This window comes from Lepisosteus platostomus, chromosome 15, assembly GCF_059453375.1.
Source record: "Lepisosteus platostomus isolate fLepPlt1 chromosome 15, fLepPlt1.hap1, whole genome shotgun sequence".
Taxonomy (NCBI): Eukaryota; Metazoa; Chordata; class Actinopteri; order Semionotiformes; family Lepisosteidae; genus Lepisosteus; species Lepisosteus platostomus.
The window spans coordinates 13,866,498-13,879,848 of record NC_142625.1 but is presented as its reverse complement, the minus strand read 5'-3'; the positions used below and the strand labels follow the sequence as shown (position 1 = coordinate 13,879,848).

The window sequence follows — 13,351 nt, the reverse complement described above, 5'->3', positions numbered from 1 at the left end:
GCGGTGCAGCAGAAGCAGTATGTCTTCGTTTCTCCCTGCTGGCAGTAAGAGCATAGTCCTCTCTGGGCAGTCAGACCAGCCTGTGTCTCCCAGTGGCTCTGGCCAGGCTGCGGTCACTGAGCCTGTCCTTTCTGGGCAGCCAGATCTAGCTGTGTGTTGCCAGGTCTGTATGTTCCTTGCTGTCTCTCACCTTGGTCAGATAGCTGGTGTGAATGATCTTTTTAGGGTCCTTCAGTGTCCCAATGGGTAAGGAAGTTGTGTGATTGTGCTGCGATTTGCTTGATTTTCATTTTTTGGGTTGCACTGACGAGGCTCTTCTCTGGACTCACAGTGCCCTCCGTGGTCAATCTGTTTTTTTATGTGGAACCAGTGTTGTACTGTTCTCTAATGTATATTGATTAGCAGTGGGTATTGCCCTAATTCAGCCCTGCTAAATGTTTTTCTCTGCACAGAACTCTGTTGGGCTTCGATGAGGGGTTTGTCCCATTTGGCGTGTTAAATGATTATTTCAGTCAGGTGCTCAACCAAGGAATAAACTGAACATACTTCAGGCTGAGGAAGGATGAAGCGCTGTAGGAAACAGTATTGGAAAACTCGGATGTGCTTCCGGTTTAAGAACTTGGAATACATCTTCAGGGCTTGATGGCAGTCTAACCGTTTTAATTTTAAAGAAACAGGTGTTTTTCCAAAGGCAGCTCGTGAAATTCTCTCGACAAAGCCAGGTGTAATTCAAGACTCGTCAGACAGCTGGCAGATGGCATTTGACAGGTGCAGTCAAGGAATAAAGCCATAACGTAATATCCCACAGGTAACTATCGCAAGCTCAGTGTTCCTTATGAAAACATTCTAACATCAGACACCTGTGTGGGCAGAAACTACAGCTGTGATACATCACTCTCACTCTTATATCAAGTAATCAATCTTATTGTCATCCGCATAGCAATGACACCAAGTCCATGACGCTGAATAATTTCACCAATAGGAAGTTGGTAAACAGGAAAAAAAAAACCTTAAGTCCCATCACACAACCCTGTGAAACACCTTCTGTAAGCAGGACAACCTCGATTTAAAACAGCCAAGATTTCCAAAGTGGATCCTTGCAATCGGATGGGAGCCAGTCAAGTAAAAGGATGTCCCTGCCGTGATCCGGAGCGCATTGTCCATGCAATCCAGCAGGAATGCCATGATTCACAAGCTCAAAAGCTGCACTTTAAGTCTAGTAGAAGAACACCATTACATTTTTTCTCATTTGCTCAAACTCAATTCCTGACCATGTCAAAAGCAATCGACACACATCCCCAAACTCAATTTTACTTTGCAAAATAACACACTATTCAAAACGACCCTAAGACACTCGGAATATTTACCACCATATTTACTACCAAAAACAGAACAACAATATTGGCAAATCAGAAGCTCAATTTTGAACAGCTCCACGCATAATCCTATGTACTGACATCAACCCTTCAGGCCACAAGGGGCACTGTGCTGTCAAGAGAGCAACAATTCCCATCCTCTATCTCACCTTGGTGGTGCTCAGCCAGGTGTGTGCTGCTGTTTGGTGAATCCAGGTGATCACTGACACAACCCAGGCTTGAGCCCATAACATCTGACCCATGGAGCTCAACTGCTCTCAAGACAGGCACTGTTGAGGTGTAATAGCAGCAGATGTTCAGCCAACAGAAACGAGGAGAAACAGAAGGTGAGGTCAGGACCTGGGTATTAATATGATGGATTTTCGTGAAGGGAACTGGTGGCGAACGAGACTATAGAACTTAACTCAAGCCTCTCGGTAAGTGTGAAATAGAAAAAAAGGATTTTTCTGGCTTCATGATAACGCCTCTAGGCCAGTAGATAAACAGTTCGCCCCATCTACCTCCACACATTATGGCTTATTTAAAAAAAAAAAACTTTGTAAAATTGAAATGTGAATACACATTGAACCAGAATATAATGTAAATTTTGTTTACAATGCCATGGAATAAACCTTTTACAGTATTTGCATTATGGGTGCCTGTCCTTCCATCCATTTTCTGTCTGCTTTACCTAATACTTTGGGGGAGCTGAAGCCCATCTTGGCAAGAAACGGGATACACTCTGGACAGGACATCTATCACTGGGCACACACAGACAAGCATTCACACACTCGCACCATTATTTTTGAACTATACCAAAATTAGGCACCTCCGGGGATAAGGGCTGAATTAAGTTATAACATCATCAGATTAGGAAGGTAAAGACAAAGGTGATGCTACACTGGGACATGCTATTTGTTTCTTAAAGACAGGCCCTGCATGCATGTTCAACTACTGTTCATTTCTACAACCCAGAAATCAAGAGGTCTGTCTAACTGTAGCCAGGAGGATTTTATACTGAATGTGTGGTAAAAAGAAAACAATGCTGTCTTTCTTTAATCAAAGTTTATTACTCAAGAACTTAGAAAATGAATATATATAAACTGTGAAAAGTATCAGAAAGAAGAAAAAATAAATAAAAAGGAGATTCAGTAATCAAAAACAGAACATCTAGCACAAGCTAAGGAATACAGTATAACAGAATATTTCCTTTTTTTTGCATATGAAATTTTAGTAAACATTGAAAACAGTTTACCCAGAGCCAGTTCACCGGACTGAACAACTTTTCTCTGTTAGTGTCAAAATTGTATTCATAGACTTAAATGTGCAACCCTGCACAAAGAAATCACTCTTGAATCTACATTTTCCGCAGTTACAAGAAAAAGAAATGTTCAGTACCTGGACAGTCCTTCCCGTCTGAATGACAACAAAGAAGTCAGCCTGACAACAGCAGTGGCTGCACAAATAGTGGAATCCATTCAGTCCACGATCATGTTTGTTGAACTATAGTTATTGGTCAATGAACTCTTCCTTGTTCTCAAAGTGTAAAGGGGGTCAATACTTGTGTCTTTTCTTGCCAGAGAAATCCTGGATTCAGCTTCCCAGTGCATCAGATATTTCCACTCTCAGTATTTCTCCTCTAAGGAGGAAGGCAGCCCCCCACAACACAACAGGGAGAGATCACACTTGCTGAAGCCCACTGCACGCAATCTTTCGATAGTTCTTAAAATGACAATCTCGGGATGGGAACACGTTTGAAAGGCTGTCCTTGTTTTGCAAACTCTTCTGAGATCGTCTCACACAAGAAGAAGAGTCCTCCGCTTTACACACCAATGCAATACAGCTGCGTTTGAAATAAAGCCCTTTATTCCGATAGTCTCATGAACTCATGGTCTTGAGCTCGTACAGTAAAGCAGGCTGGAAACACAGCAGTCCCGCACAGAGCTGGCTCTTGCTCCGGCTCCCTGGGATGTGTCCCTGAGAGTATCCGATGTGGATTTGGGGGCTGGTTTGATGCGCACACCAGTGTCGGCATCACTAGGTACTTTTATCGACAGCCTCGCATCTCCACTTCGATCCCTGCAGTTTAGTCAAGCTTATGCTTTGGCTTTACAAAACGGCACAGGTGAAGGTCTTCAGACAAGAGATGTTTTCACTACAGCTCCAGTCTTTGCTGCCAATTTAACCAAATTTAGTCGTTTTATCTCGTCAATTCTGCACATTGAATCCTCTTGCTGGACCCTGCGGACGTACTCTACGAGTGTAGTAGGTAGCATGGCAGTTGCGCAGGAAAAACGATTCACCTTTCATAAAGAAACCAGACTACAGAGTCGATCCACGAAACTTTCCGTCTCGGTTTACCTCAAACCAAATTGTTACTGTATCTTCAGACCTGTGCAACAAGTCTGCTTCAGGATTAGACATCAACATACTTTCAACTGAACAAAAGGGCAGCAATTATGGAACATTGTGCGTATTTATTTCTCAGGAATAGTAGTTTATTGTAGCAGCGCCAGAGAGCGTACATCCATTTATGTTCTGTGCCAGTATTGGGGAAGAAAGGCTCAGACCAGTTGTTCTGTTTGGCCCAGTTTCTTTGTGTAGCCATTTTCTTTAGATTTTGAGCAAGATGTTTTATAGCATTTATATTATTTTATAGCATTTCCAAGAAAAAGTTTCACTCATTCATTTCAATTCATGAGACTGGAATCTCATTCATCAATTATTCTTCGTTTGAGCAGACCGTAGAGCAAAAACGATAGTTAAAGACTGGGACTACACTTGTGTACTGACTCAAAGACAGTTTTGTGAACTACTTACAAAACTGTAAGTAGGGGGGGAATTACTTAATACACTTTAAAAACAATCCCGACAGATGGTATAAAAGTATTATACCAAGGATTTTTTGCACCTACTTTCTGCATCTGTAGAGGCTACTGATACGAAACAACATCCTTTTATACATCCCAAAACAATCCAGTTTCAGTAAAAAAAAGGTGCTATCTGTAAAACAAACCTGAAAACCTGGGATTGTCAACAGCAAAAAAACAACTCGTGCCTGTCTACTGCAGGAGATAAGACACAGGAAGGTCAACACACCACTGTCCCTGGTGGGCTGGGCAGTACAGACTGAAGGAGAGAGGCAGGAGATTGCTCTCGGGCCAAACCGACATATCTGCCCTGTTGTGGCCAAAAAGTTCCACCTCTCCGAGGACCCTGGATCCAGTTCAGAGCCTTTGTCTGTTTTTCTGTGGGCTTTCTGGGCTGTCGCCGACAGAAGAGCTGCAAGCAGCATGCTGGGAAAAAAACAACAACTTATGAGGCCTCACTGAGATTCCTCAGGACAGTGACCCCTGGAGACCTGCAGCAGGGGAACGGAGACCGGGGGGACAGCCCGTGGCCGCACAGGACTACAGGAGGGGTGGCACAGACAGAAGACTACTGAAGGTCGCGGAGGTCGAGGGCTGGCAGAGGCTCTCTCCAGTAGGAAAACTGGCTGAAGTCTGGGCAGTCGAAGGATGAGTTCCTGCCCTTAATGAGCACGGGGAAAACATGCTCCACGAGCTCACTCAGACGAGAGTACCTGAGACGCAGAAAGAGAGACCACAGGTTAATCAAACCATGAACCCCTCAGCTTGTTAAATAAATGTTATACTCCTAGCCTAGCTCCACTAGTGACTCATTGTGTGTTTCTCTGCTGGAGTAACTCTGTTTTTTGCATAGAATAGAAAAAGAGGTTTGTGCTGCAGTATTAGTATTAGTAGTATTAGTTAGTAGCACATTAGTCTCTGTAGGTTTCTTTGCATATCATGGACAAAGTTATCATCCTCATATCCTAGCTAGGTCATCCTAGTGGGATAATCCATTGGGAGTCAAAGTGACAGATAAACATAAAGAAACACTTTAAAACACAACTCACGGTCTAGGTATGACAAGGACAGGTGGGGATACTTATCACACATGCAGCTGCAGATTTAAGTCATTATACCGAGAGCCTGACTGAGAACAGCCAGATGCTTACGATGACTTGTTGCCCTTGGTTTGCTCTTGGATCAGCTCTCCCTTGGGATTGACAGTGAAGATCCTCGACTCTGAAACTCCTACCTGCTTGTAGGCGTAAACATCCTGAGTGGAAAGATGAGAAAATCAGTTCTGAGCAGAAGTGGAAAACTTAGGATGTAAAAACACTACTGGATGACAGGAGCCCTCATTTGCTTGCTAGTAGCTTATTGAGCCAAGGATCTATATCCATCCAGTCACCTGTTGAGGATCTCTTGTGTCCTAAAATGATGAATTCACTAAAACACCATATTCATTATGTGCTATATTCACTGATGGTTCAACAAAACCTTTACTCCAACTGTATCCTTTCAAACTGCACACAGAGCTGCGCTGCTTTTAAGCTCTTCCCTCACAGGCATGAAGCAGGACTGCTAAATGCATGTTCAACAAGCACAAGAGACATCTTGGAAAACAGCTTTGACATTCAACGACAAGTAATGCTGAGTAGAAAAAATGATTGTTTCTTCACAACAATATGTAAACATTAAGAATGTATTAGATATCACCAAAATGTCACTCTACATAACATTATTTCAAAGCCATTGGTAACTAAGAACTCGCACAGTGTTTATTTAGAGTACACCAGACGAGATGATGACCACAGCAACACTAAAGACAAGGACAGCAGCCAGTTCATTTTTCCAGCCATTGAAAATGCAGAGCGAAGAGCCGGGTGAATTCCACCCACAATGATAACTGAAAATCCAAGTTGGAACTCAAGCTGAGAATTTCAAACGTATAAGATGCCAGATAATGAAGCTGAAATACAGAACAGCACCCCACAATCTCTGCTCGGTGACACGGCGCCCCCTACAGGCTCCTCTCAGACCGAGAACCCCCTGAGCAGCCCAGAAATCCAGCTTACATTGGGCCTGTTGCCAAAGGCTGCATAGAAGGGCTGCTTCTGTGGGCTGAAGAGGTTCTTGATGTCCGTCAGACAGGCGATTTTAAAGACTTCTGGCTTCTTTTCTATCACCTCCCTGTCATGAACAAAAGGCAAAAGAGATCAGTAGTTTGTGGGGAAGCCGCGGTATTCTCAATTGCTGCCCCTGTCACAACAGAGAGCCAGACGTGGTGAATTTGACCCTCAATCATCCCTTCAATATCACAGCTGCAGTCAACAATGTTGAACTAGACTGTGTTTAATATGTAAAAGAGAAGAGAAACACAAGAACACCCAAAGAAGGCTCCACTGCCCAAACGGTGCGTTTTTCTTCACTTTTCAGCATGAAATAAACCTGTACTTGTTCCTTTGCGGCCTACGCATGCTGACACATCTCCCTACTTAGACTGTATTTACTTGATTTAAGAATTAAATGCATTTTCTGAACATGATCCTCTTGCCCACATGTTCTTCTAAAAGTTGCCCTGGGCTCTGCAGAGAAATGAAGTTTTATCTGCGCTGATCTTCGGAGGAAAAACTGAAAATGAAAGAAACATCACCTGCAAGCATATCTTTTTAAAGCAGTCCGTTAAATCTGTTCATCAGATGCTTAAAGCCCAGAAGAAGATACAACTAATATTCTGAAGAATTCATGATCACAGATTCCCTCTTCAGCCCTGAAGCAGAGATCTCGGTTCAGGACAGACGAGGACGGTCAGCACCGCGCCAGCCCCTCCAGGAGGGCAGGTGTGGGCAGCTCACCTGTGCAGGGCGGAGAACAGGCTGCTTGGAGCCAGCAGCACGGGGCCTTTGGGCAGGACGGCACCCCTGTCGTTCACCCACTGCAGGTAGCCCTTGGTGATGTCAGCCATGCCAATAGCTCGTGCTGAGCAGTACAGGAACTTGTAGCCATTCCTTGGCAGAAAACAAATGCAAGGCTCTGTTAGTACACAGGGCTGATGGGCTGTTTGGGCACAGAGTATTTCTCTCAAACAAGGTTACTTGCTAATTTTTCATCCATCTATTCTCAGAAAGCTGCTTGTCCTGGTGAGGATCACAGCAAGCCACAGCAGATCTCGGAAGCAGGAGGCACAGTGCAGGACCACAGTGGGATACCAACCGCACAGTCATGGAGAAAAGGAAGAACTTACAGCGTGTCGTTGGGAGATCGGAGGAAACTCATGTGAACATGGGGATAACAGGCAAACTGTACACAGACACCCGAAGCAGTATGTGCTTGCTCTGAGTCAACAGCACGCAGCATCACAGCACTGAGCTGTCCTCGACTGCTTAACAAGTTGGTGCAATGCATATAGCTGCAAACCTCATTATAGTACCATATTCTTTGGATTAGTTTTGGATCAACAGTGAAGCCCGGGTTTCGGCTGAGGAGCAAATCAATGATTGAACAGATCTAGTAAAACACAGCACACTGATAAGGTCAGTCGTGCCTCCGTGCAGTGGATGCAGATTCCTGGACACTCACTGGTGGATTTTGTGGAACAGCTTGGCAACGCCTCGGTGAGTCCAGTCTTTTCCCAGTTGAGGAAGGATGTGGCCCAGGGCATCGGATCTGTAATGCGGAGAAGATCACTTTATTGGCCATATACAATTTCTGGACATTAGGAATTTGTCTTTTCGCATACCCTAGCTTGCTGGGACACAGACGGGGAGAGAAGCTTGGGGTCAGAGCGCAGTGTCAGCCACCTGTACGGCGCTCCTGGAGCAGTTGGGGTTAAGGGCCTTGCTCAGGGGCCCCAATGGAGTTGGATTCCTCTGCCGGCCGTGGGATTTGAACCGGCAGCCTTCCAGCCACAGGCGCAGATCCTTTGCCACAGTGCCACCACTCCGCCCCAGCAGATAAAACTCAGATACTCAGGGGTACAGACTCGTGATGGCAAGTACCAGGGTTTTACTGCACATTGTTCTGCTGTTCTTTACTTTAATTTTCCTTCAAGCTTTTGAAAGCATGAAAAAATCCTTGACTTTACTTACCACGCATCTTTCATTGAGACCCGACAGAACAAGAGCCAAGAACTTTCACTCACTTGGTGATGGTGCCATCGATGTCGGAGATGATGATTTTGTCATCCCAGTTCCAGAGGTAGATGGCGGCCTCACACCGACAGGTGCCCTGGTACTGAGTGGTCACGCTGAACACAATCTCGTTCGCCCCCTCTCGCAGGTTCAGGCGGGCCTGCGCAGGACGACAAGTGGAATTACAGCAACACTCCCATGACCCATCAGTAGTCACAGGTTACATGTGGTTACATTGGCAGAGCTAGAGGAGGAGTCAGTGGGACCTCACTGCAGCCCCCCACATCAAAACATGGGCTCTCTAAGGCAGCATGACACAGTGAGGTGACAAGAAATTTTTATTCTCTGATACTGACTGCAATTCACTTGTAACCTTTACTAACATTGAAGGTTTGTCTCTCTCGTGGGAATCACTAGATATTCACATAGTTTCTGGAAAACTTGTAGCAATCTGACTCTGGCCTGGGGTCATTGCTCCAAACCTTGCTTGAGGAAATTTTAAACAGACACCTGCCGTTGTATGTGACACCACAGAAAGGTGAAAGCTGAAAGGTGGGACATCATCAAGAATAGCCATTGGACCATAAGTAGAATTTGGACTCTTTCACCCCCATTCATGGTGATAACATGATGAAAAATTATAAAAACCCCTGTAAAACTGTTTCAATTTGGGGCACTGTGGAAAATACACCTTGTCTATGTCTCCTTCAGTGTTCTCTGGAAGTTTCCTTACAACTAAACTCATCTCAAACCTTCACTGGACTGAGCCTTGAATCCTTGCATCCCAACAAAATAAAAGGAACTTGTCTATGGCCAAGATTAGATCTGGGGTTTGTTGTACAGACAACAAATGTAATTGAAGCTTACTTAATACATTTATGTAATTGACTAGACATTCATGAGCCACCAAAGGGACTGAAATGGAGACTCTTCTGGGCTGCAACCAACAGCAGTTGGACACGGAGCCACTGTTAACTCTAGCGAAACGCTATACTGAACAGAGCGAGCACAAGCCACACGATCGCCACTCCAGCGACCTCCAGCAGCCACACGGGCAGCGACTTTCATCCGGCTGACGGAGAAGGAAAATGCAACCGGACAAGTAAAGCAGCATACTGTATCATACCAAAAGGATTGCAGACTCTGGGGCGAGCGATGTCCGGAGGATGAATTTCAGATGAGCGAGTCGGCTCTATGACCGCACCAGGTTGCGGCAGGGGAGGAGGAAGGGCCCATAGAAATATTTGCACCGAGGCCCCTGACTGCCAAACTCCACCAATGAGTGGATCATGAAATTTATGAAACCATGACACGATGAGCGATAAAAATAATGAAACACTTCCTATGTTGTCTCTTGCTCAAGTACAAGCAGACGGTTAAGAAACTAGAAGGTGTTCAAGGCCCCCCAGCGTGACTGCAGCACTTTAGACGGAGTAAGGAGGCTTACGATCTGCTCCGAGGTGAGACGCAGGGACTTGCGGTACATCTGGCTGATGCAGTGTGATGTGCTCATGGGCTGTCCCGGCCGCAGTTCCCTGGCTGATCCCAAGTCGTCCTCGCTGGACGAGCCGTCCTGCTTAGCCCTAAGACAACGGGGACGAGAGCCGGTCAGTCCGGGCTCAAGAACTGCAGTCGTACGACTTCCTCCAGCTCTGAAACCACACGTCTGCCCAAGACGGGGACGGTCAGCCCTGGTCTTGGAGAGCAGGTGCGTCTGTAGGTTCTCTTTCCATTTAAACTCAGCATTAACAACCTGCATCAGCTCATTTAAAGAGAGGAATTTCAGTTACTCCCAGCTCTTTAGGTGCAGCTGCTTTGAAGAGCTCTAGAATACCTGCAGACACACTGGTCCCCCCAGGACCAGGACTAGACACTCCTGGCCTTGTGGTATACAAGACACTGTATACTAGACACTGGCTTGGTCTGCAAATAAAAGGCAGGAATCAGCCGATTCAGAATAGAGGGTCTTGTGTACATCTGCAGCTGTACTCCGAACCACCTTAGATGGTCAAAAACACTCTCGCACTGTCAGGAGAATGTTTTTGACTTGCAAAAAAAAAATAATTTGGCACATGGTACTAAAAAATGCTTTGTGAAGTAACTCTAGATCCTACAGTGAATAAGAGCTGTCAGGAGAGGGAGGGGAGACACCCTACGCTGGCTTTCACATTTTTCAGATGTGCCCACAATAGGAAACACTGATTAAAAAAAAAAAAGCTTTTTTAAAATTTTTGACTTTAAAAATATCCCGACAGCATTTGCGGAGATAAAGAGTGCAGACAATTTATCAAGGTTAGGCCCGTGGCCCGGAGCTCAGAGCATGAGCAGACTGAGGAGACACTGGGGACACAGAGACCCCTTCAGCAGTACAGAGTGCGCAGTGCTCACTGAGAGGAGGAGACGCCCCCATCAGCCGCGGCCGTCCCCATCTGCTCTCCGGTCTTGCCTTCCTTCGACTCGGGCTGAAAAAACAGGATCTGCAGTCAGAACTGAAATGTCCTACACGTTTTCCCTGCTGCTTCTCTTCAGTCTGCTTGTACTACTGGGCTCAATTCGTTAGCCATGTTTCTTGATGACCAATGTTCAGCTAAGTTGAGATGTCTCCTTCTCAGCTGGCCACTTCCTTGACATTGTGGATAAACTGGTTCAATTCAGTAAGACATTAGTTACATATGTAACTCCGAGTTCCCTGGAATAAAAAGACAAGTGCCTGCTGCTCTCCAGCATCAGAGCCATGTATGTACCCACGCTCTCTGCAATTGTGCCTGTTTTTGCATAATGATTTTGTCATTTCTTGTGTTAATTAGCTTCATCTTTAAGGGGAACCAACTGCTATGGAGCCCAGCAGCCAACTGCACCAGTGACAGTCTGAAGACAGCTGTCAAGGAAAAGCAGCCTGTCCAGCACTACTTCAGTCACAGGCTCCATCCCTCGGATCCTCCTCTGAAAGATGCTCTCAGAAACTACTGGCATTGGGATAAGATAAGATCACTTAATTGGCCATATACAATTTCTTGTATTAGGAATTTTTCTTTTTCACATACTCAACTTGCTTTCCATGAGACACACGGACAGGGAGAGAAGCTTGGGGTCAGAGCGCAGGGTCAGCTATTAATACGGCGCCCCTGGAGCAGTTGGGTTTAAGGGACTTGCTTACGGGCCCAACGGAGTAGGATTCCTCTGCCGGCCGTGGGATTTGAACAGGCAACCTTCCAGCCACAGGCACAGATCCTTAGCCACAGTACCATCGCTCCACCCAATGGATGGATGGGTAGCTCAACTTATATCAACACATGATCCAACAGGATGGGAAACATCCTGTTAAAGTACTCTTTTCCTGTGCCGATTATTGCTGGACATGAAGGCCTGGTATTCCCGAGCTGTGAAGAGCAGTGAGGTCCCAGTCCTGTACCTGTTTAGTGTCCAGATCTCTCCGACGCCAGGAAAACCACCACCTTCCAGACTTCTTTGGCATCTTGTTCTTCACTAGCTTGTCCACAGCACTCTGCACAAGGGGAGAGAGTGAGAATCTCAGTGCAGGGCATGGTGAGGCAGAGCCCACTCATGACAGAATTGTTTTCAAACTTCTGTTTATACTAAAGCAACAAACTGCCCAGGACAACTACAAGACCTGGAAGATGGTTTTGGGAAAGCAAAGTCGAAACAGTTTTTTTTTGCTTTTCAGTCGAGCAATTTGTATTTGCAACCATGCGATTTGATATGACTGAGGAGTACAGTATAATACACAAGTACATTTTTAGTAAATCCATGTATAGATTTGATGACATCGGAAGAAAAACACTTTGGTTTTAACCCGGGGCTTTCGACATCATTTGTTTCTCGGAGAAATTATGCCTTGTCTGTTTTTTAGATTCAAGCAGCGACAGTACCTTTGGTAGGGTCTTCTGGAAAGCCTGCATTGACAGAATCATTGGTGCAGCAACAGCCCAGTTATAATACCTGAAAATAAAAAAAAAACTTGTTTTGAAAATGAATTTGTCATCTGAGACCAAAACCTACTTCACAGAGGACTACTCAACAATTGCCAACCTGAAAAACAAAAAATCCCTTAAATACTTTTGATTTGCTTACCTAAATCATCTAATTCTGATAAACCAAGAAATATGAGCAGGTAACAGAGAATGCCTCGAAGTCTGGATATTCAATATAAATTTAATGAATATACTATTTTGTTTATAATTCTTGCAAAAGACTGACTTCGAGTTGATGCAGATGACAAGATTGGGGTCCTCAATGATTCCAGGGTTCTGTACAAAGTCCTGGAAGCTGACCAGGTGCTCCATAAATTTCTCTGAAACAAAGAAGAAAAGGAAAACTTAAACATTTTAACCAATTCAGAGAGCTAACAAACATGACACTGTTGCCGAGAACTTCTGTGCACTTTTGCACAACACTAATGTGACTCAGTCTGGACACAATGCTTCTTTTCAATTCATTATTCTTTGTCTCATTCCTTGAATGTAGGTTTCATTATGATCAAAGATCAGAAACACTTGCCCGCTTCTGAGAGACCGGTGAAGTGAAGGCCAGATCAGTTTGATCATCACAAACAGTGTGCAAATGTCTAATCCCAGGACTGAAAAGACTAGCACAGGTGCAATGGGGAACTCAATATGCATCTTAGCCAGCAGCCATATCACTCTGCAACTCACAACTGCCAACCCACTGAAGCTAAGCAGGTGTGAGCCTGCTCAGTAACTGGATGCGAGACCTAAGGTTGCTGCTGGAAGAGGTGTTAGTGGGGCCAGCAGGGGGCGCTCACCCTGCGGTCCATGTGGGTCCTAATGCCCCAGTATAGTGACGGGGACACTATACTGTAAACAGGCACCGTCCTTCGGATGAGACGTAAAACCGAGGTCCTGACTCTCTGTGGTCATTTAAAATCCCAGGGCGCTTCTTGAAAAGAGTAGGGGTGTAACCCCGGTGTCCTGGCCAAATTTCCCATTGGCCCTTACCAATCATGGCCTCCTAATAATCCCCATCTATGAATTGG

The 13,351-nt window shown here is 45.2% G+C and overlaps 1 protein-coding gene across 5 annotated transcripts in view; it reads right to left on the bottom strand.

Annotated features, from left to right (window-relative positions):
• Positions 1-2,405: 2,405 nt before the first annotated feature.
• Positions 2,406-13,351, bottom strand: part of LOC148648021 (phosphatidate phosphatase LPIN2) — a 35,806-nt gene continuing 24,860 nt past the window's right edge. For all 5 annotated transcript variants that reach the window (XM_088607417.1, XM_088607418.1, XM_088607415.1 and 2 more), the window contains 11 exons: positions 12,556-12,649; positions 12,228-12,297; positions 11,750-11,842; positions 10,726-10,799; positions 9,785-9,920; positions 8,349-8,497; positions 7,787-7,873; positions 7,063-7,215; positions 6,283-6,397; positions 5,377-5,480; positions 2,406-4,938 (listed from right to left, as the gene is read on the bottom strand). In XM_088607417.1, the coding sequence (XP_088463543.1) occupies positions 4,794-4,938; positions 5,377-5,480; positions 6,283-6,397; positions 7,063-7,215; positions 7,787-7,873; positions 8,349-8,497; positions 9,785-9,920; positions 10,726-10,799; positions 11,750-11,842; positions 12,228-12,297; positions 12,556-12,649 (1,220 nt within the window). In that variant the 3' untranslated portion in view covers positions 2,406-4,793. The remainder of the gene's footprint in view (positions 4,939-5,376; positions 5,481-6,282; positions 6,398-7,062; positions 7,216-7,786; positions 7,874-8,348; positions 8,498-9,784; positions 9,921-10,725; positions 10,800-11,749; positions 11,843-12,227; positions 12,298-12,555; positions 12,650-13,351) is intronic.